The sequence below is a fragment of the Leopardus geoffroyi genome, chromosome B4, assembly GCF_018350155.1.
Source record: "Leopardus geoffroyi isolate Oge1 chromosome B4, O.geoffroyi_Oge1_pat1.0, whole genome shotgun sequence".
Lineage (NCBI taxonomy): Eukaryota > Metazoa > Chordata > Mammalia > Carnivora > Felidae > Leopardus > Leopardus geoffroyi.
Window position 1 is genome coordinate 34,829,162 of NC_059341.1, and position 27,891 is coordinate 34,857,052.

General features: G+C 45.1%; 1 protein-coding gene across 1 annotated transcript; it reads left to right on the forward strand.

The window, feature by feature from the left end:
- The first annotated feature begins 6,856 nt into the window (after positions 1-6,856).
- Positions 6,857-25,309, forward strand: HDHD5 (haloacid dehalogenase like hydrolase domain containing 5). Its single transcript, XM_045462939.1, has 8 exons — positions 6,857-7,120; positions 13,078-13,281; positions 14,341-14,453; positions 16,496-16,589; positions 17,922-17,955; positions 20,138-20,312; positions 24,047-24,235; positions 24,424-25,309. The coding sequence occupies exons 1-8, from the start codon at positions 6,872-6,874 to the stop codon at positions 24,755-24,757; spliced, it is 1,392 nt and encodes a 463-aa protein (XP_045318895.1). The 5' UTR covers positions 6,857-6,871; the 3' UTR covers positions 24,758-25,309.
- The last annotated feature ends 2,582 nt before the right edge of the window (positions 25,310-27,891 follow it).

Sequence of the window (27,891 nt, forward strand, 5' to 3'; positions counted from 1 at the left end):
GTTTGAGTTGAGTTACATTAGGTGTTTTCCAGAGCTTCTGGGTGTTCTCCCTGTGTTATCCTCTGAGAAACTTTCCATGGTGGACATGGCCTGCAGTCAGACCAGATGTTTTCCCCCATTCCACTACTGGGGCTGCAGTTAAACTGGTGTGTGTCATTTTCTTCCCCTCTCCCTGGGGTAGTAGTCATTTTGAGGGTGGTGCTGGCTCCTTTTGGGGCTGCTCACACACTGCCAGGCTTGTGGTGCAGGTTTGGATCGACTCTTACCAAGGGCATGTTGGAGGAGACAGTTCCATAGGAGAATGCAGGGATGGGCCACATGGTGCCAGCAAGGTCCTAGCCAACCAGCTGCCAGGGGGAACCTGTAGCCACTGGGGAAAATTCCTGCCGAGGCCAGGTTGGAGGAGTGGGTCTGCAGAAGAGCACAGGGGCAGGGCATACAGTTAGCAAGTTAGGTGGAGAATGTTGCCACTGCACCAGTTCCTGTGGGTGTCTGTGCCTCTTGGCTGAGGTGGGGGGAAAGAAATGGTGCCTGCCAGCTCTTTTGTTCTTGGAAAGGTCTCCCAGTGATCCCTGCTCCTCCATCACACACTCTGAGATTAGTAAATATAACTTCCCATATACTCCAGGCATTTTTCAAACTACTGATTCTATGCTGTATCTCAATGGGGCTGTTCGTTATGCTGTCTCTTAAGGGTGGAGACTCTACCCTCTTGGCTCTCCCAGAGCTGAGCCAACTCATTTTTAAAGTTCAGGTGTTAAGCCCTCCTGATTGTTGGGCCCCTCTAGTTTTGAAAGCCAAATGTTTTGGAGATTCATCTTCCTTGTGCATGTCTCCCCATGCCTGTGGTGCCCAGTTGGGGATCTGACACTCTCTCTTCTCTGTGCCTGTTGTGTCCCTCTCAAATGCAGACAGTCCCTGGGTCCATTTAGCTCCTGACCACATTTCCACCCTTCTTACCCTCTTCGATATGGCTTCTTTATATTTAGCTCTGGCGTGTATATTCTGCCAGTCTTTGGTTGTTTTCTGGGCTATTTATACTGATGTGGGTGTTACCAAGTGGTGTCCATGGAAGGAAATGAGCCCAGGAGTATTCTTTAACATGTTCCTCTGGCCTGCATATTTCCTGTAAATTGACAATTGGACTTAGAATTTTTTTTAAGTTATCTCTATACCCAATGTAGGACTCGAATTCACTACCTCGAGATCAAGAGTCATGTGCTTCACTGACTGAGCCATCCAGGAACCCCAGACACTTAGAGTGTTGATAAGACATAGGTGTGATTCTTCCCATAGGGCTGTTTCATAGACAGTGCCCCTAGGTCTTTGCATTCCAGTGAAGAGCAGCCAGTCTAGGCATTGTGTGACTTGTGCAGGGCTGAAGATGCAGGGGCAGCAACCAGGTGAGGATCACACCGAGTCGGGGCTTGGAGAGGGGCAGCTCCTCCATTTGCTCAGCTACTCAAGAGCCTGGGCTTTGGAGGGCAGTCAGACTCCTCCCGGCCCCATTCACCCTGAGCCCTAGCTTGGAGCTCACAGGAATGGAACACCTGTGTGCTAGTCAGTCAGGATGGAGCTTGCAGGATGGGGCCCTGTGGGTTCTCCTCAGAGGCTCCCTGAGGGCCAGTGGCAGAAGAGTGTGAGGGCTGAGCTGCAGTGGGTAAATGTTCCCCTTAGGGCTCCTCAAAGGAGGGAATGAACAATGAACTAACTATATTTGGAGCGGCCTGGTGCTGCCCTGACCCAGAAGTACAGGGCAGCCTGGGGATCCAGTCCAGGGAAGGTCTGAGGAGCTGAAAATGCCTAAGAGGGGCTGGTCTGGGTACAGTGGTTTTACAATTAATTGATCACAGCCAGTTACAAATTTCTTTGTTCCTTCTCTACTTCCACTGCTTTACTTGACTAGTCTAAAAATTAAAAAAACAAAAAAAAGACAAAAAGAGCTCAGGAAGGGCAGGTAGCAGGAAGTCAGAGGAAGGGCCACAGGCTTTGAGCAGGGGGTGGTAGACCCCTGGGGCTATTGAGAATCCAGCCCAAGGGTTCACTTGGAATCACATGCTTCCAAGATGTTTAGGATTCTCCGTTCTGTTGTTTTTTTCCTCTTCCTTCACTCTTCTGTGTGTAGGATTTTTAGCATTTTCTTCATCAGTCTTGTCTCTTGCTTTTCTCTCTACTCTTCCTCTCCAGTTTCCCCCTTCTTTCGTTTACCCCTCTCCTTTCCATTTAATTGCCATCCCCACCTCAGAAATCAGCTTGCATTTCACATGGACATGTTGGACAGAGCACAGGTGTGGCAGGGGGAACAAGGTTGGTGTGCCAAGCTGAGCTGCCCGCTTATATCCTGAGTCTCTGAGGAGCCCTTTCCTCATAGCCTGCTCTTGGAGCAAGATCCGGCTTGGTATTCAGGACAGCTTACACACACTCTGGGTCAACAAGCTTCTCCGGCTGGAGTGCCCTGGAGCAGGTGGTGAGTGACTGGGAGAGAACAGGAAAGGGAACAGAGCACATGGCAAAGGCATGAAACACTGGCAGTGCTGGGGACAAGGAGCATCTGAGCAGGAGCATGGGGCTGTGAGGAGAACCCATCAGTGTGGACTGATGGCTCCGTGAGTTCTTCATTTTCTTCTACAGATGGGACAAAGTGTCAGAAAGTCACCCCTCCACCCTCTCTGCAGCCAGGGGTAAGGAGGGCAAAGGTCTGGAGGAGTGCACTCAAGGATAAAGTACTTTAGCCTGGGGGGTTTCAAGTTTTTCTTTAATTTGTTTATTTATATTAATGTTTATTTATTTTTGAGAGAGAGCGCACAAGCAGGGAAGGGGCAGAGAGAGAGGGGGACAGAGGATCTGAAACAGGCTCTGCACTGACAGCAGTGAGCCCAGTGTGGGGCTTGAACTCACAAAGCATGAAATCATTACCTGAGCCGAAGTAGGATGCTTAACTGACTGAGCCACACAGGTGCCCCTAAAGTTTTTCTTTTTTCTTTTTAAAAATTTTTTTCAATGTTTATTTATTTTTGAGAGAAAGAGATAGAGTGTGAGTGGGAAAGGGGCAGAGAGAGAGGGAGACATAGAATCCAAAGCAGGCTCCAGGCTCTGAGCTGTCAGCACAGAGCCTGACATGGGGCTCGAACCCACAACCCGTGAGATCATGACTTGAGCTGAAGTCGGGCACTCAACGGACTGAGCCACCCAGGTGCCCCGCCCCTGAAGTTTTTCTGTAAATATCACCTGGCTACAAATTAGGGTCACATAATTCATCTGAGACTGGGTCACCAGGTTGGTGACCAGCTGCAGCACTGGTGCCAGGAAAGCTCATACAGGTCCTGAGCCACTGAAGCACCTCCCTTTATTCTCTTTTTATGTGGAAAAGGACACCCCTATTTTTAACCAGGTACAAGGCTACATTTTCCAACTTTCTTTGACACTAGGTGTGGCCATGTGATTAAGTTTTGGCCAGTGAGGTATAAGCAGATGTGGCACACCTGGGATGTATTGTGAGTTCTGTTCCAAACCACTGAAACAAAGTGAATATCACAATAAAGCACGTCAAGTAAATTTTTTGGTTTCCAGTGCATTTAAAGTTAGGTTTATACTATACTGTAGTCTACTAAGTGTGCAGTAGCACTATGCCTAAAGAAAAACCCCTGATATACCATAATTTAAAAAATACTTTATTGCTAAAAATGCTCACTATCATCTGAGGTTTCAGCAAGTCATAATCACTTATCACAGATCACCATAACAATATAATAATATGAAAAATTTTGAAACATTGCAAGAATTACCAAAATGTGATGCAGAGACATGATGTGAGCAAACGCTGTTGTAAAAATGGCACTGATAGACTTGCTCAAGCAGGGTGCCCACAAACCTTCAATCTGCAGAAAATGCATTATCTGGGGGCACCTGGGTGGCTCAGGTGGTTGTGTCTGACTCTTGATATTGGCTCAGGTCATGATCTTGCAGTCGTGGGATCAAGTGTTGCGTCAGGCTCTGTGCTGTCAGCACAGAGCTTGGGATCCTCTCTCTCCCTCTCTCTCTCTCTCTGCCCCTTCCTCGTTTATGCTCTTTCTCTCTCAAAATAAATAAATAAACATTTTATAAAATGTATTATCTGTGAAGTGCAGTAGAATGAGGTATACCTATGTAAGACTTCTGGAAATTGTACCTGTAGGGAGATGGCATACCCTTTTTTGTCTCTTTTTTCCTGATGCCTGGCATATGAACATAATATCTGGGTTTGAGCAGTTATCTTGGACCATGAAGTGGAAGCTGTGCAGTGAAGACAGTAAAGGAGCAAAACAGGAGCCTGGGTAGCTAATCAGTTGATGGAGTCACAATACCAAGCCTCACTGTTCTTTCCCAACTTAGTTTCTATGAAAGAAACAAATTTCTACTTTATTTAAGCCCTACTCTTTGGAGGTTTCTGTTACTTATAGCCAATCCTAGTCCTAACTAACACAAAGTATGTGCGTAGATATGAGCAGGCTTATGCACTCAGGTGTACATACAAATATATGTGACCAAGTTTATAGGGACAGCAGGAGTATGGATATTCATTCATTTGCCTACTAATATTAATTGAGCACCCATCAAGTGCAAGTTACCACAATATGACCTATGAGGAAGACAAAGGTGAATCAGAGAGGCACCTTGCTCTCAAGGATGTTTCTTAATCGTTTCTGGCTTACGAACTCCTAGAGAATATAAGGAAGACTTACCAATATTTAAACACACACGCACATACATAAATACCCAGAGAGTATTAATTACAATAGCCATATCGGAACCTCCCAGATATACGTGTTCTGTCACCTTTCCTGAAACAAACCAGGCTACTTCTGATTCCTGCCAGGGATGGCTCAAGTTTCATGGAGTTCAGTGCACAGGTGGGGAAGATGGAAAGCAAAGCAGATCCAGATACAGAACACAGTGACTCAGGTTGCAAAACCTCTGGAGATGGAATAGCAGTGATTATGATATAATTGTGATCATCAAGTGTATTAGTTACCTCTCGCTGTGCAATAAATTACCCCCAAACTTACTGGCTTAAACAACAAACACTTATTATTTCCTAGTTTTTGAGGGTTAGAAATTCAAGAGTGACTTGGCTGGGTAGTTTTGTCTTACAGTTGTTCATGAGGTTTTGGCCAAGATGTCCATGAGGGTTGGAGGACCTGCCTGAAAGATGGCTTTCTTCACATGACTATTGGTGGGGGGGCTTCAGGTTTTTATCCTGTGGGCCTTTCCAGAGAGTTGGCTTGAGTGTCTTTAAGTGTATTTGACTTCCTTAGAATGAATGAGCCAAACAAGAACAAGGTAGAAAAGCCACAGTATCTTTTAGGGCCTAGCCTTGGCAATCACAGTGTTACTTCACAGTGTTACTTCTACTTCATGTTTAAAATTTATTTATTTATTAATTACTTATATTTATGCATGCTTCATTTTATTTATTAAATATGCATTAAGTCCGGGGCACCTGGGTGGCTCAGTCAGCTAAGTGTCCGACTTCAGCTCAGGTCATGATCTCACACTCTGTGAGTTTGAGCCCCGAGTAGGGCTCTGTGCTGTCAGTTCAGAGCCTGGAGCCTGCTTCGGATTCTGTGTCTTCCTCTCTCTTCTCCTCCCCCACTCATGCTCTGTCTCTATCAAAAAATGAATAAACGTTAAAAAATTAAAAAAAAAATATGCATTAAGTCCAGCCCATACTCAATAGGAGGGGAATAAACACCTTTTTAGAAGAGGATTGTCAAATAAATTGTGGACATATTTTAAAATCATTACACCAAGAAATCTTGTACCTGCTAAAGCAGTTTCTAGGTAGTTTGATAGCAGGAAGAGATTAGGAACATTTCAATCTTGGAAAGCCACATACCCTGGCAGAGTTTATGAGTTGGGCTATGATAGGTTTAGTTAATGTGAATCAGTCTGCCAGATCCTGCTCAGTTGCACCTGAACTGACAAAATTAAGATCTTGGCCTTCAAAGTTGAAGATCAGAGGATATTGCTAACTAATCTCTGAGTTAGCACAGTCTCTGTCCATCCCCGACGCCCCCCTTGTTTCCTCTTACCTAATGCTAAATATATTGTGGACTCAGCCATTCTTGGTGTAACTAGACCCAGGGGACAGATCAAAGGTCTAAAAGGGGGCATCTTACACATTTCAAATGGTACAAACAGCCGTGCTCAAAAGCAAAGGTGTTCTTAGTTATCTGACCCTCTTTTGGGACAGTTATTTTCTCCCTTGTATTCTAGTCCTGATTCAACCTCCCTACAAAGTGTAAGTTTGCAGGATTATTTATGCATATAGTCTCCCCAGGAATTAGCACACAGCCGGGCAGGAAGGAGGACCATAGCGAATATTTACTGAAAGACTACAAGAATGAATAATTGGTATCCTACAAGAATTCCTTGATTGGTGTTCAGGGAACTTGAACATCAAAAGAAAACTTTGCCTCTCCCTCCCCCTTGCAAATAAGGATTGATTCCCTCCACACAGTTTCTTTTCTCTCATAAAGTCACCGAAGGTTGAGGGAGCTGGGACTTCAGTCTGAAACGCATGTTCCAGGAAGTCCGCAGGTACATAGGCCGTGCATACTGGCTTGTCACCCCAAGTGTCCGTCTACTAAGGGCCAGACTTGGCCTGCGCCTCTTCGCTCCAACGGAACCCCCACCACGGCCCGCCGGGCAAGAACTTTCTGCACCTGGTTGAGTCCCGGCCCCTGTTCCTGCCGCTGCCCCTGGCCTGCCCCGCCCCGCTCGTGCTCAACCCAGTGCCCAGCTTGACTCAGAACTCAGTCACACCCCTAGCCCCAACTGGCTCGCGCCTCACCGGGCTTCCAGACACGGACACGAGACTACAACTCCCGAGATGTCTCGGGCACCGATCGGCCCGAGAGCTCCCCGGCCGCTGATTGGCTGCGCAGCGGGGACGTGGGCGGGGACGGCCGCGGGCCGTGGCGACTGTCTGCACGTGCGCGCGACGGGCGGCCGGATGGCTGTGCTCCGCAGCCTGGGGGCGGTCGGTGCGGTGCCGGGGCTCTGGTGGGGGGCGGCGCGCGCGGCGGCGGGACTCCGGGGCCGCTGCCCCAGAAGAGGTTACGCCGCGGACTCCGCACAGGTGAGAAAGTCCAGGTTCCCACCGAGCAGGTCCTCAGGGCTGGGGATGGGGCCGGAGCCGCCGGGAGGGAGGGAGGGGCCGGGCCACTCCGGCATCCCCGGCCTCCTGGGAAATGGCTTTTACTAGGCCACTGACCTCGGTGCGCTTCGTTCTTTCCCAGAGCACGAGTGTCCCTGGCGTGTCCCGCCTCCCCCTCAGTCAGGGGATTTGCCGTGCCTTCGGCCTGAAAGAAAAGTTACTCCAGCTAGAGAATGAACAAAACAAACCCAAAAGTCGCACCAGGATTGTTTCTTGGCCGTTCGCTGCTTTCGTCTCCAAAGTTACTCCGCAATTTCTGTGTTTCTGTTTTCCTGGTCAGAGTGTGATTCTTGCATTTCCTCTGTGATTTTTCAGGATGAGAATCTTTCGGTTTTGATATTTCAGCTACATTTGAAAGAGATTTGGGGACTTGCGATAGACTCCCCTCTGGGATCCGCGCCTATATAAACGGACAGCCCAGAGATAAATGTGGGTTTTGTGCGACTTTTTTACTTTGGTTCCATTCGCTTGTGGGCCATGCTTATAATGAGCCTCTGTTACATGCAGAATGTAGGGGAAGCTCTGAGGGGCTAGAGGAAGAGAACTGGTGCAGGGTCCCCAATTTGTCCCGGTGCTTAAGTGATAATTCCACAACTTTGGAGGTAGATATAACCCTGTAGTAAGGAAGCTGAAGCTTGGAGTCAAGTTTTTAAGTACTTTTCTTTGTAAGGTCAAACAGCTGGTGGACAACTGTGCCAGGACCCTAATAAGGCAGGTAGTCAGATCTGTCACCCTCACTTCCCCCTGGGCCATTTGTCTTTTTTTTTTTTTTTTTTAAGAGGATCACTTCGTTTTCTAAAATCACAATTTCTGTGTGTAATGATGATAATGTTATACATTTATGTAGTGCTTTCATGGTAACCCTTTGATAATTTTAAATACTTATTTTTAAAAACAGCACTTTGTGCCACACACTTCACAATTACTAATATATACAATTTTTATGACAACTCAATGAAGTAAGTACCGTTATTCCATTTTACAGATGGGGGGACTGAAGCACAGAGAGGTTAAGCAACTTTCCCAAGGGTGTACAGCTGGTAAGTGGTAGAATCCGGAATCCAGGGCAGTATGGTGCCAGAGTCCTAGCTCCTAACAGCTGTGTTATCACTGTTCTCATTTTTGCATATGGAGCAGCTAAGATTCAAAGAAGTTAAGTGACTTGACTAGTGCCACAGAGCTAAAAGTGGCCATGCTGGAAGCATGGAATGAGACTATTTTGGTAAAAGGACTTTTTGTCTTATAACGATTGTATTGACTCTAGCGTCTTTGCAGGTGATATTTCCAAGTGACTTTCTGGTAGAGTAGAAAAAGGGAAGAAAGGCATGTAGTGTCAGCATTTCAGAGTACTAGCTTTAGAATTGAAGCCTGCCTGTACTGTTTACTAAATGACTTAAGGCAAATTACTTAGCTTCCTAAGCTTCAATTTCTCCATCTATGTATTGAGGATATTACTTACCATGCAGTGTTTTTGTAAGAATATCTGTAGGGTATTTTCTCTGATATATGTAGGGTACTTTGCACAATGACTGGCAGATAGTAAGTTCTCTTAAATGTGGAAGTGATTGGAGTAGACAGTAAAGTAGACAGTTCTAATGCTGTTGTTGAAAACATACCAAACCAATTCCAGGTTAGAAGCAAAAATACAAAGGAACATCTTAGTAGTCCCTTCACTTCAAACTAATCTTTTTTTTTTTTTTTTTTTTCAACGTTTATTTATTTTTGGGACAGAGAGAGACAGAGCATGAACGGGGGAGGGGCAGAGAGAGAGGGAGACACAGAATTGGAAACAGGCTCCAGGCTCCGAGCCATCAGCCCAGAGCCTGATGCGGGGCTCGAACTCACGGACCGCGAGATCGTGACCTGGCTGAAGTCGGACGCTCAACCGACTGCGCCACCCAGGCGCCCCACTTCAAACTAATCTTAAAACCACACATTTTGGGGCACCTGGGTAGCTCAGTTGGTTAAGTGTCTTGACTTCGGCTTAGGTCATGATCTTGCGGCCGGTGAGTTTGAGTCCTGCATCAGACTCTGACAGCTCAGATTCAGGATTCCATGCCCCTCCCCTTTCTCTGTCTGTCTGTCTGTCTGTCTCTCTCTCAAAAATAAACATTAAAAATGAAACCCAAACCTAAACCATACATTTTATCAGTGCCACAAGATAAGAACTTTAGGATTTGGCCTAATACCCAGGACTAGTTAAAAACAAAAGATAACAAAATAAGTGATAGCAGAAGAAAAATCAGAACACAGATACAGAAGGGAATGAAAAGAAAAATGAAAAAAAAAAAAAAAAAAGAAAGGAGAAGGTCTCTTTCTATATAGATAACTTCGTTTAAAGAACTTAATAAACTTTATTTTTTAGAAAAGTTTTAGGTTTACAGAAAAATTGAACAGAAACTGTAGAGGAATCCTATATATATTCCCCCTTCCCCCAGTTTCCTGTGTTACTAATATCTGGGTGTTAATGTGGCACATTTGTTACAATTGTACCTTCACTTTCTTGTTACTGAGTGCTTGGTTTCTCTGTATACATTCATCTAAGGGTTGGAGGTGTATGATTACTCATTTATATAGTTAGAGATGAGGGAGCCTTAAAGACATTGCTAAATTGTCCTGAAAAAGGTTTTCGGTAGCAGGGTCTGTGGATTCTTATTTCTAAGAGAGCAACTTTTGTGACTATTTAGGATATGGGCATTAAAACTATGTATGGTTAAATTTTGTAGCCATCAGCACAAATGAGACATTTTATTTTTTTTTAACTATGTAAGTTTTCAAAAATCCAAAACCAATAATATGAACCCATATAACCATCTCCCAGATTTAGCAGTTAATGACAGTTTGCCACACTTGCTTTGTTTATGTTCTTCCTCTCTCTTTTTTTCCAGTGTTAAGCTTTTATTTTTTGATTTTTTGTTTTTTCCAGCTGTAAGATTTTAAAATGAATTGCTGATTTCTTATCACTTTACCCTCAGATTCTTCTGTGTGTACGTCTAAGAAAATGACATTTTAAACATAACTACAATGCTGTCATACCTAACAACATTAGTAATTCCTTAATATAACTTAATATCCTATCCTTTTATTTTAATGTTTATTTTTGAGAGAGAGAGAGAGGGAGGAAGGGGCAGAGCGAGAGGGAGAGGGAGAATCCCAAGCAGGCTCCGCGCTGTCAGTGCAGAACCCTCTGCAGGGCTTGATCCCACGACTTTGAGATCATGACCTGTGCCGAAATTGAGAGTTGGACACTTAACTGACTGAGCCACCCAGGTGCCCCTTAAACAATTTTTTTTAATTTAAGTAATCTCTTTCCTCAACGTGGGGCTTGGAGTCAAGACCCGAAGGTCAAGAGTCACATGCTCCACCAACTGAGCCAGCCAGGCGTCCAAAGAATGATTTTTTTTAAAAAAAAGGACAACGTTCAGAGTGCCTGATTGCTCAGTAGGAGGAGCATGTGACTCTATCTCAGGGTTATGTGTTGTAGCCCTATGTTAGGTGTAGAGATTACTAAAAAAAAAATAAATAAACTTAAGGACAATGTTCAACTTTATAAGTTCCAAGAAATACATATTGAGAGAGATACCATTATTTTTAAGCTTTTAAATTAACAGGACCTTTGATAATTAACAAACTCTTTGATACATATGAAAATTATTATCGGCAAGCATAAAGTGCATTCATTACCAGTGGCCGTGTAAGTTGACACATGTTTTTATTTTTTTACTTTAAGCTTTAAGTTTGTTTATTTATTTTGAGAGAGAGAGAGAAAGAGAGAATGAGCAAGGGAGGGGCAGAGAGAGGGGGACATAGAGGATCCGAAGCAAGGAGAGCCTGATGCGGGACTTGAACCCATGAACTGTGTGTGATATCATGACTTGAGCTGAAGGCCGATGCTGAACCGACTGAGCCACCCAGGTGCCCCATTTTAATTTTATTTTAGTATTTATTTATTTTTGAGAGAGAATGAGAGAGCGCATGTGAGTGAGCGCACAAGTAGGGGAGGGGCAGAGAGAGAGAAGGAGACAGAGAATCCAAAGCAGGCTCCAGACTCTAAGCTGTCAGTGCAGAGCCCAATGTGGGGCTCAAACTCATGAACCGTGAGAGATCATGACCTGGGCTGAAGTTGGACGCTTAACCAACTGAGCCATCCAGGTGCCCTGATACATGTTTTTAGAAAACGTTTGTCAATAGGTTACACATCATTAAAATGTTTGTACTCTTTTTTTTTTTTAAGATGATTTTATTTTATTTTTAAATGTTTATTTATTTTTTAGAGGGGGGAGGGGACAGAGATGGGGACAGAGGATCTGAAGCAAGCTCTGTACTGACAAGAAGCCTGATGTGGGGGCTTGAACTCATGAACTGTGAGATTATGACCTGAGCCAAAGTCAGTCACTCAATTGACTGAGCCACCCAGGAGTCCCAAAATGTTTGCACTCTTGACTTTTTTTTTTTTTTTAAGTGTATTTATTTATTTTGAGAGAGAACACAAGCAGGGGAGAGGCAGAGAGAGAGAGGATCCCAAGTAGGCTCCATGCCCCAGCGTGGGGCTTGATCCCACAGACTGCGAGATCATGACCTGAGCTGAAATCAAGAGTCAGACACTTAACCGACTGGGCCACCCAGGTGCCCCTGCACTCTTGACTTATTACTCCTGCTTTTATGAATCTAGCTTAAGGAAAAACCAGTAATCATGAAGAAGTTCTTTATAACATTATTCATAGTAGCAAAAATGTAGGAAAATGTAAGTATTCAAAATAGGGGGAAATATAATGTTAGTGGAGTATTCACTGAGAATTATGTAGCTAGAAATGATGTTTAGGAGATAGAACTATGTATATTGATATGGAAAGATAAATAAGAGATACCAAAAGGTATCTAAAAAAAAAAAAGGTCAGAAGGAAAAGAAAAGAAAATATAATGCCATTGTGTGTTAGTTAACAGATAAGAAGTTATTACTATAGATTTATAAAAAGTTCCTGGAAACATACAAGATAGGAAACAACACTAAGTGGAAGAAGGAGACAAGAAACTTGAGAAATTTTTTATATCATCTGTAGCAGTTGAATTGTTTTTTTTTTTTTAACTTCGTGTGTGTTGTAATAAAATTGTAAAAGATGATTATGAAGGCTGTTGTAACAGATAAAAATATTTGAATGTCAAGCAAGAAGAACAGGATGTAAAATCGAACATATAAAGTGTAGTTGTAGCTATGTGATAAGCATAAGAATAGAAAAAGAAGAGTCTATGGTCATACCACCCTGAACACACCCAATCTCATCTGAAATCAGAAGCTAAGCAGGGTCAGGCCTGGTTAGTACTTGGATGGGAGAAAACAAAGAGATGAGATTGGTTATGTTAAAGTGCTGGAATGTTTTTGAATTTCTGTATTTTCCACTTAAAAATTATTTTATATTAATTATGTAAAGATAGTTTTAACCAAATACTTATATCCTTAAAAATACATGACAAGGGACTAATTCATTTTTATAGATGGATTTGCCTTATCAGAAATCCCATGTCCTCATTTTCTTTTTCTTTCTTTTTTTTTTTAATGTTTATTTATTTTTGATAGAGACAGAGCATGAGCAGGCAAGGGGCAGAGAGAGGGAGACACAGAATCTGAAGCAGCTCCAGGCTCTGAGCTGTCAGCACAGAGCCCGACACAGGGCTCGAACTCACAAACCACAAGATTATGACCTGAGCTGAAGTCAGATGCTTAACCAATTGAGCCACCCAGGCGCCCTCCATCTCCTCATTTTCTATTCAAAGCTCTAGGTGACCTGGGGATAATGAGGCACACCACTTTGTAAGGGTCTTTTCCTTCTTCCCCTTTGCCTCTTGACTCACGCTGTGGTGATTCTCTTTCCACTGTGCAGAGCGCGCCCACTTTTGGGTTCCTGTTCGACATCGATGGAGTGCTGGTGCGGGGTCACAGAGTGATCCCTGCTGCTCTGGAAGCATTCCGTAGGCTGGTGAACTCTCATGGGCAGCTGCGGGTGCCCGTGGTCTTTGTCACGAATGCTGGGAACATCTTACAACAGAGCAAAGCCCAGGAGCTGTCAGCCCTGCTGGGGTTCAAGGTGAGGCAGGTGGAGACATGGAAGCCCAAAGACGTGGTTCTGGTGGCACCCCCCTTCCAACTCTAAGCTGCCTTTCCTGGGTTCGGGCAGTGTTGCATAGCCCTCGGGCATGGCCAGTTGGGTCAGTACTAGAAAATAACTTGAAGTTCAAGCTTAGACTCATGAGTAGAGCCTCATCAGCATGGGCATTTTTTTACATATCATTATGCGTTGAGCACAAAAATCCTGCCCATGGATTAGATAGTTTCAGTCTGCTGTCTTTGTATCTGTTTCTTTTCTAGGCACCAGGATTGTCTGTTTTGGATTGTCAGCCCCTGGAAAGCAAGGGTCACATTTTCCTAAATCTCTGTATACCAGGTGGCACTCTTGTGTCTCATAAATAAGTTGTACACAACTGAATGAACACTGTCCCCCAAAAGCAGTCCCTTTTTGCCCATTTGGAGCTCCACTTGGTATATCAACATTGACACATCCTTCTTTGTTAAGGGTGGATTTAGTTTTTGGAAACAGCCCTTTGGAACCAAAAGAATAAATAAAGTGGCTGATCGACTGGGTTCAACATTGCTTGGGGGTGAATGCAGAGCAAAAGAGTACAACTGGTTCCCTTCTGTGCCTTCCAGGGAGGGTTCCAAAAACATTGTGAATATTGGCTGCATTGTTGGAGTTTGTATTATATAAATGTTAAAAAGTTAAGTCTTTAAGTAGAACTGAAAACAGAAAGTCAAAGTCAGAGGCATATTTCTGTGACAATGACAAAGAACATGCACATAAACCCTGTGGTCTCCAGTTGGAGGAACTGAGAACAGGTTTGGTGAGTGGTCAGAACCCACGACTAATGGCATTTCCTGCTTGTTTGTTTTTTGTGGCAAGAGCCAAAGTAGGTTCTTTTCACACCTGTTTGGGTAGTGTCTAGAAGTGTCCGGGTGCCAGAAAAGGCTGCCCCCACCTTTTTTCTGCACAGATTTTTTTCCTTTCTAAGTGAAAGAAGCCACCTATCTCCCCATTATTTTCAACTGTTGTGTCACCTCTGCTGTCCTCTGTTTTTGGCTGTCTGTACAGGTGGAGCCAGACCAAGTCATTCTCTCTCACAGCCCCATGAAGCTCTTCTCCCAATATCACAACAAGCGGATGCTGGTGTCTGGGCAGGGGCCCCTGGTGGAAAATGCCCGAATGTATCCTTTTGGTGATTCTTGCTCTGGCTGAAGAGGAGAGGACAGGACTGGAGTTTTCCTTCCATGGCTGAGGGGGGACCATAGTGAGGTGTTCTGACTGCATGGTGCCAGAGCTTATGGGATATGTGGTAGGCTCTGGAGGGAGGGAGGATGGCTCCCAGGTATGGCTGGTCCTGGTTCCTGATAGTTTCCAAAAGCCAGCCCACTGAATTGGAATCTACTGGGGAGCTTAAAATACAGGTTCTTGGGGGCACATGGGTGGCTCACTTGGTTAAGTGCCTGATTTTGGCTCAGGTCATGATCTCACAGTTTATGGGTTCAAGCCCCGCATCAGGCTGTATGCTGACAGCTCAGAGCCTGGAGCCTGCTTCTCGGATTCTGTGTCTCCCTTCCCTCTCTCTCTCTGCCCCTCCCCTGCTCATGCTTTCTTTCTCTCAAAAATAAATAAACTTAAAAAATACATATATAGATTCTTGGTTTACTAGGTCTGAGATTAAAAATCAGCAATCTGTATGTTAAAAGAGAAAACTAATTAGGTTTGGGAACGACTGCTCTAGCGTTGTTCTTTGGGGTGCTCAATCAACTTATCAACTAATATCTACAGTGAACCTTTTGGGTGTGTGTACACTCAAGAGGCAGAAGACTTGGTCCCTGTACTCAAGCAGCTTATTCATTTGCTCATTTTGTGAACCTGTGTTGAGCACTTCCTCTGTACCAGCCCTGTGCTGTGTGCTCTGCAGGGGCAGGGAGACCAAGAGAAGCACATGGGGCTGTGTCTTTCTCAAAAGGTTCATGCTTGGGGCGCCTGGGTGGCTCAGTCGGTTAAATGGCTGACTTCGGCTTGGGTCATGATCTCGCGGTCCGTGAGTTCGAGCCCCACGTCGGGCTCTGTGCTGACAGCTCAGAGCCTGGAGCCTGTTTCAGATTCTGTGTCTCCCTCTCTTTGACCTTCCCCCGTTCATGCTCTGTCTCTGTCTCAAAAATAAATAAACGTTAGAAAAAAATTAAAAAAAAAAAGGTTCATGCTTGAGGAGGTAGGAGTAGCACACCCAGAAAGGATGCAGGAGTGTTTAAGATGATACATGATTGAAGACCAAGGAGTGCAGTACAGGTTCTGAGAGTCACAGGTATTGGGAAGGGAGGATCTGGGAGTGGGAATGACTGGTGGCTTCATGGAGGGATGTGGCTGTGCCACGGGAGATGGTTATGGTTTTCCATGCAGGGAAGGAGGTAAGGATGCTGAAGAGAGCAGGGAAGACATGGATCCCCAAAGCAGGAGATTGGATTGGGACAGGGTGGGGAATGAGAAGAGGAAGAGTGGTGTCTCGGAAAGGAAACCTCAGAAGTAAGGGCAAGAGGCCAGCGGACTTATTTATGTGGGCAGGAGAGTCATTGCAGGTGTTGTTGTTGTTAGGGTGATCTAATGGAAGCATTTTTGAGAGATTCATTTTGAAAGTAATCTGAAACCATGCCCAGTTAAGATTTTAAGTGGGAATTGAGGGCAAGAAAATGGGAGGCAGGTCTTGGAGAGGTGAGGTTGGTTGGCACTGGCATTCCACTCTTCGTGGCCTCCCCAAACTGTCTGAATCTGGCTTCTCCTCAAGAGTTAGCTCACGTCTGACTGCTCTAGACTCTGTCCAGCTACCAGCCCGCTGAGGAGTCTCCTCTTTTGAACTCAACACATGTGGCAGCACTGTTCACAGAGTGCTGGTTTAAATGGGCCCTGGGCATGTAGTGAGCTTGAGGCCAGAGATTCTTGTGTGCTTCTGTGCCCTGGTAGTGCCCAGCATAGGACCTGGCACCGGAGTGTGCCCAGTGACCACCGATGCATTCAGTGATGGTGTGCATACATGCTCTGCCTGTGCAGTCATGGCTTGTCCTCCAGGATTGCCATGGGCCTTGCGGGGCTGTGTCTGGGATCTCACTGGTTTACTCCTGTCTGGGGATTGGGTGGACTAGTTTGGTTGGGACTGTGTTGGTTCCCCTCACCTTAGAGGCATCTCCCAGAAGTGTCCAGCTTTGCTTTCCTAATCTTGCTGTAGACTGGGCTTTGAGAATGTGGTCACTGTGGATGAGCTGCGAATGGCCTTTCCTGTGCTTGACATGGTGGATCTCCAGCGGCGGCCAAAGACCACGGTAATAATGAGCATGCTCCTGGGTGTCTCGTGTTTAGTTTTGTCCTCTTATTCCCCACATGGGTTCTTCTTACAAGCCTTGCAACCCCTCCCACTAAGAACTTCATCTTATCCATCTTGGAGAGGCATATCTGGCCAAGGATTTTGTTCCCCAGATACACAAGGATGGCCCAGAAGAGCAACTGGCTCCTAAGGGCTTTCCTTTCTGCATCGTTTGTAATTAGCTGAGAATCCCTTTCAAAGCCTTAGCATTTCCAGTGAGGAGTTTTATATTTTACCAACTGGCTTTTTGAGTGTTGCTTGGGAGAATCATTAACCTTTGTGAAATTAATCATTGCTGCTACTTTATACTGAAGCTTGCTATGGAAAGTTGTCCTTATGAGAAACAGCTTGCTTTTAAAAGTAACCAGCAATTCTGAGTATGTCCATATTCCTTGTGGGTTTGGCTCTTATTTGAACCACTGGTTTGACTTGTTATCTCTTCTGATCACTAGTTACGGAGCCTCTCGTTGATCTTTTAGAGTATGACTGCCCGCCCTTGATGGCCTTTGGCCCCCCTTCCTCATGTGAACTCTATGTCATATGGCCTACAGTTTAAGTCAAACCACTGTCAAAATATGGAAAAATGTAGTTATAAACAAACAAGCTTAACTTTTGTTTATGTAGCCTTAGTCCTTTCTCTGGAGCTTTCTGATTGAATAGAGCACTTCATTGCCTTTGAAAGCTTTCTTCTAGGACCATGCAAATTATGTGGAGAACTAGAATGTCTGAGTTGGAACAGATCTTAGAGCAGCTCAGAGACTGAGCCCCGTGCAGAGGAGGGGACCTGCCCCAGGTCACATAGTTGGTTAGTAGTAGTGCCAGGACTAATAGTCTAGAAAAGGAACGGACTCCAGGAGATTGGTAAACTGAAGACTCCTGCCTCCTCATCTCATGTTGAGAGAAATGGTCCATCATGCCCTGATGGCCTCCCTTTTCTCCATAGGCTTACCTTCATTTGAGCTACCTGATTCTAGACTCTTGCTTGGCTTATAACTTACCTCCTGTCCTGGAGAAGGACAGCTGACTAGCCCTTCCTCCTGGGAGACTTTCATATGTGGGTTCCCTCAGACTGTTCTGTGGTGGCCCTGCTCTTTCTCTCTTTACTTTTCTTTGTAAATTTTCTTCCTCAGTCCTATCTGGCTTCTCCTTGGCTTGGACTAGGCCTGGGGGTGGTCTTTGATCTGTCTAAAGTCTGTCTTTCCTCCTGCTACCCCTTGAAACTGGTTGTGTGGCTGTCTGGTAGTGGACTGCGACTGTGGCATTAATGGGCCTATTCTTTGTCTCTTGGCAGCCCCTTCTAAGGAACGACTTCCCTGCCATTGAAGGTAATGAGGTCCTCTGCTGGGATGGATAGGCATGGCTCTGGGTGCTTCTCCTTTTGGCCCTGCAGGCTGTCCTAGTGCCACTCTGTGCCTACAGACTGGTAGGGTTGCTAGGGGTGTTGGATGTCAGGTCGTCTGGGTTCTAGTCTCAGATCTGCCACTTACTACCTCTGAGACATTTGTTTTTAATCTTTCCTTCCCCATGTCACTTGCCTTAGTATTCCAGAAAAATTGTAAGTGTAGAAAATCTTAGCATGGAAAGGCCCCCAGAGGTTATCTAAACCAGCGTTTCACAGCTCCATTAAACCCAGTTCTTCCTTGTATAACAAAAATACCATAATGTCCTCTTTACTACTCTGCAGTGAAGTTCACTGATACTGTATATTAATTGAATACGTACTGAATAATACTGTATATTAAAAATTAACTAGTTCAACATAAGCCCTATGTATGTATGTATGTATGTATGTATGTATGTATGTATGTATTTTGAGAGAGAGTGCGTGAGTCGGGGAGGGGCAGAGAGAGGGAGAGAGAGAGAATCCCAAGCAGGCTCCGCACCATCAGTGCAGAGCCCAATGCGTGGCTTGAGACCACGAACCATGAGATCATGACCTGAACCAAAGTCAGACACTTAACTGACTGAACCACCTAGCTGCCCCTAAAGCCCTAATTGTAAGAGGGAGAGATAAAACAAACATTTTTTAGTAAGGTAATATGTACTTCAACATGTAAATGATTATTCAAGAAGACATAATAAAGTAGTGAAATAATAATACAAAACATGGAATCACCATGAATGTTACAGCTACAAATGCAGCCTGATATAAGTGTGATAGGTGTGATATAGGTGTGTTTTATTTGTGACTCAGAAATTAGGGGCAGCATTGTCATTGGTGAAGTGATTTTCCAAAATAGGGAACAACTATTGGTAAAGTTTTGAAAAGTTAAAGTGCAGTCTTTTCTTGACTTACATGATAGTTGCATTTTTGGAAAATGAGTGTGTATGAAAACTCTACCAAAAAATACTTTATGTTTACATGTAGAATTAAATTAGGGCTTAAGCTCAATTAATTATAAATAGGTTTTTCACCTTTGTGAATGTCAGATGGAACACTCAAATGTTAATAGGGGCCAGTTTTTGATTGTTTAGTAGGAGTGTCCTGAGCATCTAGCATTCTTGGCCCCCTCCCATGATCCCTTGCCATGATCATTACAATTAAAATACATCCTCCAGGGGTGCCTGGGTGACCTAGTCAGTTAAGAAACCAACTTCTGCTCAGGTCATGATCTCACAGTTCGTGGGTTTGAGCCCCATGTTGGGCTCTGTGCCTGGAGAGCCTGCTTCGGGTTCTGTGTCTCCCTCTCTCTCTGCTCTTCCCCCACTCGCGCTCTCTCTCTCTCTCTCTCTCTCTCTCAAAAGTAATAAATAAACATAAAAAATAAAATATACCCTCCAGTTTCTAGAACACCTCCCTAGGGGGCAGTACTTCCCCCTTGAGACCACCGGTTTTGTTCAGTCGCTGGCCTTGTAGCTTATATTGGCAGCTACCATTTGCTAAGTGCTGTGTGTCCAGCATGGGTTAAGTGCTTTATTACATCATTTTTATCCTAAACAATAGTAGGTATTGTTATTACATACTTGGGAAGGCTGAGGCTTAGAGAAGGTAAATAACTTGCGCACATTCACAAAGGAAAATTAACAGGGACTTGGAATGCAGGTCTGTGTCACTCTGGATCCCCCTGTCCAGCTGTTAGGTTTACAGGCCTCTGGGGCTCAGAGAGAAGTGGCTGAGGAAGATGAGCCCTTTGCCAGGTACTTGTGAGTGAGGTGGTCAGGAGAGCATTAGTCCATCGGAGGAAGCAGGCTTGAGACTTGGCTGCTGGTTTTCTTTGTTTTCACCTCTTCTGTGAAGTACTGGCGAATACAAGTGAAAGTGGGAGCCCTTAGGAAGTGCCTTCCTGGGTCCTGGGCTTTGTTCACCTAGGTGAATGGGTGAGTGGCTCTTTGAAGGCTGGTTCTGGGAACTGTGCCCTTGCAGGGGTGTATACTGCGGAGGAAGAGCTTGTGGTTGGGTGGTGCCAGCTGGCATCAGCTGGCCTTCTAAGGGCCTTCCTCCTGCCAGCCACAGAGGGCAGGCAGAGTGCCCTGCAACTCTCACCTCCATGCCTTTACTCTTTAAAGGGGTACTCCTCCTTGGGGAGCCAATCCGCTGGGAGACCAGCCTGCAGCTGATCATGGATGTCCTTCTCAGCAATGGGAACCCTGGGACTGGTCTGGCAACAGCCCCCTATCCCCATCTTCCTGTCCTGGCCAGCAACATGGATCTCCTTTGGATGGCTGAAGCCAGGATGCCCAGGTGAGGACAGAGTCTCTGGGTTTGACTGTGGTGGCCACTGCCACCTGTTGCCTGGGTGGTCCTGCTGACAGTTTCCTACCATCTGGGCGGTCAGTACTGTGGGCGGTCAGACCCCTGCCTGAGCAGAACCCATATTTGTCACAGAAACTTAATCTTCTGGGAGGATTTTCAATGGGTCACTTCTAATTATTAAATGAAAAGTATAGCTTACAGAACATTGAAGATAGGTTGAGATGATCTTTAACGCATGATCTTTGCCCTCCAGAATCTTAACAAAACATGTTATTTTTTTTAAGATTTTTATTTTTTTTAAGTTTATATATTTTATTTTCAGAGGGAGAGAGAGAGAGGGAGAGAGAATCCCTAGCAGGCTCTGCACTGTGAGCCCAGAGCCTGATGTGGGGCTTGAACTCATGAACTGTGAAATCATGACCTGAGCCAAAATCAAGTCGGATACTTAACCGACTGAGCAACCCAAGTACCCCTTTTTTAAGATTTTTTATTTTTTAAAGTAATCGCTATCCCCAACGTGAGGCTTGAGCTCATGACCCCTAGACCAAGAGTTGTGCACTCCACCGACTGAGCCAGCTGGGCTCCCCCAGAACATGCTGTGTTTGCCTATGGAGCCCAAATGATAGATGACTTCTGAGGCCAGCAGTACAGCTGCTCCTTGCATTGTCCTGTAGCACAAGTTCTTTGTTGTTTCTTTCTGCCCTTAAGATGTAGGGCAGGGCATGCAATAATTATTCTGATGATTGTGTAGGCCAGAGAGCTTGAGACCCAGTAGGTAAGTGACTTTCTCAAAGGCACATTGATATTGAGCAGGCCATGTTCTCTGCTCAGCTGTTTAAACCTCATCTGGCGTGTCCTTTTTGGAGGCTAAGAACAGTCTAGGCAGCGCTTTTCCTAGCCCTTGAGGGCCTTCCTGGAAGTGCAGCTATGGCTATTGTGTACTGTATGGCTGCTCTTAATCTGCAGGCCCAAAGTCTAGAGTTTTCTTTCTCTGCTACTTACTGATTCCCGGTGCTCTCTGTGAGTGATCCATCAACAGAGGGCAGCAGGCCCAACACTTGATGCGACTGAAGTCATGTCACTCATTAACTCCAAAGAGATGAGTGTTACAAGTGTTCCCTTGTTACTTTATTTTTTTTTTTTTTATTTAAAAAAAAAAATTTTTTTTTTAACATTTATTTATTGTTGAGACAGAGAGAGACAGAACATGAACGGGGGAGGGGCAGAGAGAGAGGGAGACACAGAATCGGAAACAGGCTCCAGGCTCTGAGCCATCAGCCCAGCGCCTGACACGGGGCTCGAACTCACGGACCGCAAGATCGTGACCTGAGCTGAAGTCGGATGCTCAACCGACTGAGCCACCCAGGCGCCCCTCCCTTGTTACTTTAAAAGATATATTTCTGCAGGGGCACTTGTGTGGCTCAGTTGGTTAAGCATCCAACTCTTGATTTTGTCTCAGTTCATGATCTCACAGTATGAGATCGAGCCCTGCATCGGGGCTCTGAGCTGAGCATGGAGCCTGCTTAGGATTCTCTCTCTGTCTGCCCCCACTTGTGCTTTCTCTTTCTCTCTCAAAATAAATAAATATTTTATAAAACGTATATTTCTGCATGCTGAGGTTAGATATTTTTTCTGAAGTATTCTTCCTATAGTTAGTGTGTGCTGACACTAGGTGAGAGGGGTTTGGTTATGTAGGCTGGAACTGAATAGCCAGGGGCAAATTTCAGTTTATAAACTAAATTTGAGATTGATTTTCTTTCTTTTTTTTTTGTTAAGTGTTTTTATTTATTTATTGAAAGAGAGCGTGTGCAAGGGAGGGGCAGAGAGGGAGGGAGAGAGAGAATCCCAAGCAGGTTCTGCACTGTCAGTACAGAGCCCGACGCAGGGCTTGAACTTGTAAACTGTGAGATAATGACCTGAGCTGAAACCAAGAGTCGGACACTTAACTGACTAAGCCACCCAGGCACCCCGAGATTAATTTTGATTCAATAATTTAAAAATTGAAAATAAAATTTGTCACATAAATAAGTGACACTGAAATACAAGTGTATTTGTTTTTTAATTATTATTTTTAAATTTTCTTTTTTTTTTAATATATAATTTATTGTCAAGTTAGCTAACATACAGAGTGTACAGTGTGCTCTTGGCTTTGGGGGTAGATTCCCGTGGTTCATTGCTTACATACAACACCCAGTGCTCATCCCAACAAGTGCCTTCCTCAATGCCCATCACCCATTTTCCCAGCCCCCATCAACGCTCAGTTTGTTCTCTGTATTTAAGAGTCTCTTATGGTTTGCCTCCCTCTGTAACTTTTTTTTCCCTTTCCCTTCCCCCATGGTGTTCTGTTAACTTTCTCAAGTTCCACATATGAGTGAAAATATATGATATCTGTCTTTCTCTGACTGACTTCTTTCACTTAGCATAATACCCTCTAGTTCCATCCACATGGTTGCAAATGGCAAAATTTCATTCTTTCTCATTGCCAAGTAGTATTCCATTGTATGGATATACCACATCTTCTTTATTCATCTGTTGATGGACTTTTGGGCTGTTTCCATACTTTGGGTATTGTTGAAAGTGTTGTTGTAAACATTGGGATAACATGTGCCCCTATGCACCAGCACTCCTGTATCCTTTGGATAAATTCCTAGTAGTGCTATTGTTAGGTCATAGGGAATTCTATTTTTAATTTTTTGAGGAACCTTCACACTTTTCCCTAGTGGCTGCACCAGTTTGCATTCCCATCAACAGTGCAAGAGGGTTCTTGTTTCTCCACATCCTTGCCAGCATCTGTTGTTTCCTGAGTTGTTATTTTAGTCACTCTGACTGGTGTGAGGTGGTATCTCAATGTGGTTTTGATTTGTGAAATACAACTTTAATATGTTGGACAGTATCTGTTAAGATTTGGTTTAGCAGCCAGGGATGAAAACCCAAAACAAAAGTGTCTTAAACAAGATAGAAGTTTCTTTCTTTCTCATGTTAAAGAAGTATGCAGTAAGCAGTCCAGGGCTTGTGTGGAAGTCCCACCTATCTGGGACAGGCTCCCTCTGTCTTCCTGCTGTGCAATCCTTGGCTCTTCACAGCATAATCCAAAATGACTGCCTGAACTCCAGCCGCCATATCAGCATTCCAGGCAGCAGGAAGGAGTGGGGAAGGATGGAACAATTTTATACTCCCCAATTTTACACTTGCTAATAGTTTAGCCCAGCACTTCTGATTTCATTGACTCTTTGCCTGTAGCTTATTCACATGGCTGCTCACCTCGCTGCAGTGGAGGCAAGGGAGTACTTTTTACATCGGGTAACAATATGGTAAGCTGCAAATTGACACTGAGAAAGAAGGGGAGAATGGCAACCAGTAGTCTCCACAAATTTAAAGCTGAATTTAAACTTCAGTTTGTGGAGTCTTGACTGCTTGGGTTGTAATCCTAGCTCTGCCATGTTGGGCAAGTTACTTAGTCTTTATGCCTCAGTCTTCTCACTGTAAATGAGGAGAATGACTGCTCTCTCATGGGGTTATTCTGAGAGGTAAGTGTGATATGCCATCTCTAGTGCTCAACAAATGTTAGTAGATAACAGCAGGTCATAAAAATAGGTAATGTCATTCTTACTAGAAATAAGTTCACTTACCTGTCACCAACAGGGTGCTGGAGTGAAAGGTATAGGGTCCTGCTTAGGGCCTGTGAGGGGAGGCCTGAACTGCTGAGCTCTCTTCTCTGACAGGTTTGGCCATGGTACCTTTTTGCTGTGCCTGGAAACCATTTACCGAAAAATGACGGGCAAAGAGCTGCAATACGAAGGCCTGATGGGCAAACCCAGCGTCCTCACTTACCAGTATGCAGAGGACCTGATCAGGCAGCAGGCGGAGAGGCGGGGCTGGGTGGCCCCCATTCGGAAACTCTATGCTATTGGGTAAGTGCTGCTCCAGCTTCTCATCCCTTCCAAGACTCCCCCTGCTCTTCCTCCATACCTGCTCACTCCCTTGTTTCCTTGTATCAAATACACGCCAGTTCCACAGCTGTCCTTTGCTCTCTTTACCTTGTAACACTGAACTGGGTTTTTTTTTCTCTTTCCTTTTCTGGTATGGCTACCCCTGCCAGTGATAATCCTATGTCTGATGTCTACGGTGCCAACCTGTTCCACAAGTACCTGCAGATGGTGAAGCATGATGGGGCAGAGAAGCAGGGGGCTGGTGGCTTGTGGAGGCAACGACCCTCAGCAACGCAGAGCTGCGCCTCTATCCTGGTGTGCACTGGTGTGTACAATCCCAAGGGTCCAGAGCCTACCCAGCCTGTCCAGGGTGCAGAGGAGGCTCCATTCCACGGGCACCGGGACTTCAGCTTCAGCCCGGGGCTCATGGAGGCATCCCACATCGTGAATGATGTGAACGAGGCGGTGCAGCTGGTTTTCCACAAGGAGGGTTGGATTTTATAGTGAGGGCTGTGCATTGGAAGCAAGGGGACAGGAGGGGCCCTGGAACATTACGGGAGTCCTGTTGACTAGCTTCTGGCCCAGATCGCCAGGCATCAAGTCAGGGCCGCTTCCTGTGACACTTTCTGCTGCCCCACGGGGTGTTATTAACTGGTCACTTAGAAGAAGACACTGTTTTTCTTCTCCTGCTGGGCAATAGCCACAGAATTGTATCTGGGTAGCATTTTGGGTAGAACAGTCAGGATTTTCTGGGCTCAGTTCCTGTCTGATTCTCCTGGCAGTCTGACCTCAGGCTAGTTCCTTTACCTCTGTGCCTCAGTTTCATCTCTCATTTAAGTAGGGACTTCTGAAAAAAGGGGAAGTGGTAGGAAATAATGTGGAAATTTCTACAGAGCCTTGCCTGCATTGAAGGCACTACTGCGTCACTGCATGCCAGCAAGGTATGTCGCTAACACTAAGATACTGCTTTTTATTGTATTTTAGCTTATTGCCCGGAGACTTTTGGGCTTATTTTTTTTAATTGAAATAATCATAATAAAAATTCATTATGCTGTCTATTGTGAAGTGCTTCTTGGAAGGTACTAGAAAGTCCGGTGGGGGAAGAGTAGTGGGTGAGCAATGTGGGTGATCTTGAAGCAAAGAGATTGGTGCCATTTTGCTCCCATAAGGTGCTGATGTCTCTGCTTTCCTACCTCTGTTCTCCCTCCCACCACCAACCCACCCCCGACCTGCAAAGCCTGAATCTGTCTAGGAATTAGTTATGCCCAGGCTTTGGTATGTACTTGGCAACTTCTCTGATACGGAAAAAAAAAGATCTTGCTTATGGTTTGTTCAGAAAGAACAAATCACACAGAATCCTGTGTGATTCTGGAAAGAATGTGTTTCTTATATTCCTTCCTCTACAAGCAATCCAATTTCACTTTCCATGGTCTGTGTTGCCAAATCCCTTGGTCATTTCTTGCCCTTGTGTTACTCCAGCAGTCATTTGCATGTGACACAAAGCTGATGACTCCCTCCCCTCTTCTCAAAATACTCTTTACTTCTCTGTATCTCACTGACTTCCTGACCCTTTTGTTTGGATGCCTGGTAGTCATTCAGAGGGAAAGAAACATAGGAGATTGAGAAGGAGTGGCCAGTGAAATAGAGTCACAAGAGTCTAGGAAGCTTGAGTGAACATGTTTCACAAAGGAGGGAGTGATGAGCTGTGCTCACTCTAGAAGTATCAGAGCTCGGCTGTGTCCAAAGCTGAGTGCAGTCTGACCTTACTCCTAGCACCCTGAGCAGCCTGGGTCCTACTCTGGGTCCTGCTGCAGCTCCCGCCCCGTAGACACAGCACTGAAGATAGTAGGCTGAAGGCTTAGACACCCTTGTCTTCTCTCTCATCTCCTACGGCCAGTCCATCAGCACATCCTGCAACTTTGCCTTCAGAATGTACCCAGAGTGTGAGCATTTTCCAGCCTTCAATGCCTCCCTGCTCCAGACTGTTGGCTCCTCTGGCCTGCGTTGTTGCGGCACACTCCAGTCTGGCCTCCCTGCCTCATCTCCTCCTCCCTCCCCACTGCTTTCCACTCAGTAGCCCAGAAGCAAAATCCTAAGTTTGACCTCTTCTAGGATCAAAACCCTCCATGACTTTTCATCTCAGAGGAAAAGCCCACATTCTTTACTGCGGCACAAATGCCTCTACATGCTGTTCTTTCCCCTTCATGTCGTACTAGCCCTGCTGGCTCCCTTGCCAATCCATCATACCCATTCCTGCCCCCGGGGCTTCTGCACTCATGGTTCCCTCTGCCCTACTTCCACTGTCCACATGGCTCATTCTATCTCTTTCCCCCCTCATCACTTGTTCAGTGTCTGGTGGATATGTCCTCCCAAGAAGACTCCCTCAACTTCCTATAACAAATAGCATTCTTAATTCCTTAAGTTTTTCCATAGTCCTTATTACTCATGACCTATGTCTACTTCCTTTTTTTTTTAAGTTTATTGATTTATTTTGAGAGAGAGTGTGCATGCATGCACAAGCGGGGGAGGGGCAGAGAGAGAATCCCAATCAGGCTCCACACTGTCAACACAGAGCCAGTCACAGGGCTCAGACTCATGAACTGTGAGATCGTGAGCTGAGCTGAAGTCGGACACTCAACCAACCGAGCCACCCAGTGCCCCCAAACATGATTTTCTTTTTTTCTTCTCCTTTGAGGATTATGGCAGAAGTGAAAAGACTAAGGGTCTTGGAGTCAGACAGACCTGGAATCAAATCCTAGCTGTCATTCACTAGCTATATGGCCATGGGCAATTTCCTTCATTTCTCCAAGTTTCCATTTTCTCATCTGTAAAATTGGCATTGGCAGTGTGTATGTCATAAATGAGCTATTTTAAGTGCAGTACTGTATCATTTAGGATTTTGTTCAGCTGCTTATTACAGAAATCTGACTACAGTGGCTTGAACAAATAGGTGGTTATTTTTCTAAGCGATAGGAAGTTCAGAGTAGGCATTTCAGGCTGGGGAAGAAGCTCAAGGGTGTCTTCAAGGACTCAGGTGCTTGGCCTACTATCCTTAGCATGTATGTTTGTCCAATTGCAAGATGGCTCATCCACCTTCCAAGGAGGATAGAGAAAAAGGTGAAGACAAAGCAAGTGGAGCTGGATTCCTTCAAAAGAACTTTCGCAGAGGTTCTACTTTAGGACTTCAGTTCTGTGTGGTTGACTACAGGTGGATCACACAGATGCTGGTAGCTACAAGGAGGCAGGGACAGGGCACAGTGTTGCTCAAATGAAATCTGGGTCTGTCTGTTTGGAAGACTAGTAGAATGGATGTGAGTAGGCAACTAGTAGTACAACTCCAGTGCCTGGGACCCACAAGTATTTTACTGAGTATTTCTTCAAGTGCCCTGAGCAAGTGGGTAAAGCCCTGGCCTCAGAAGTACCTTGTCTAGCAGTCATCTGATGACGGCATCTGGCTGCATCTGGCTGGCAGTCTTGCTAGATTCCATTTGTACATCGCTTAAGCTTTTCCAAAGCATTGTAAGTTCAACATTGTTCATCCTGTTTTGTTAGAGCCTTCTAAAGCCCCTAATGAAGAGAGAATTTTTACCCTATTTTTCTAAAGGAAGGCACCAAGGCACTATTTTAGTTTGATTTCA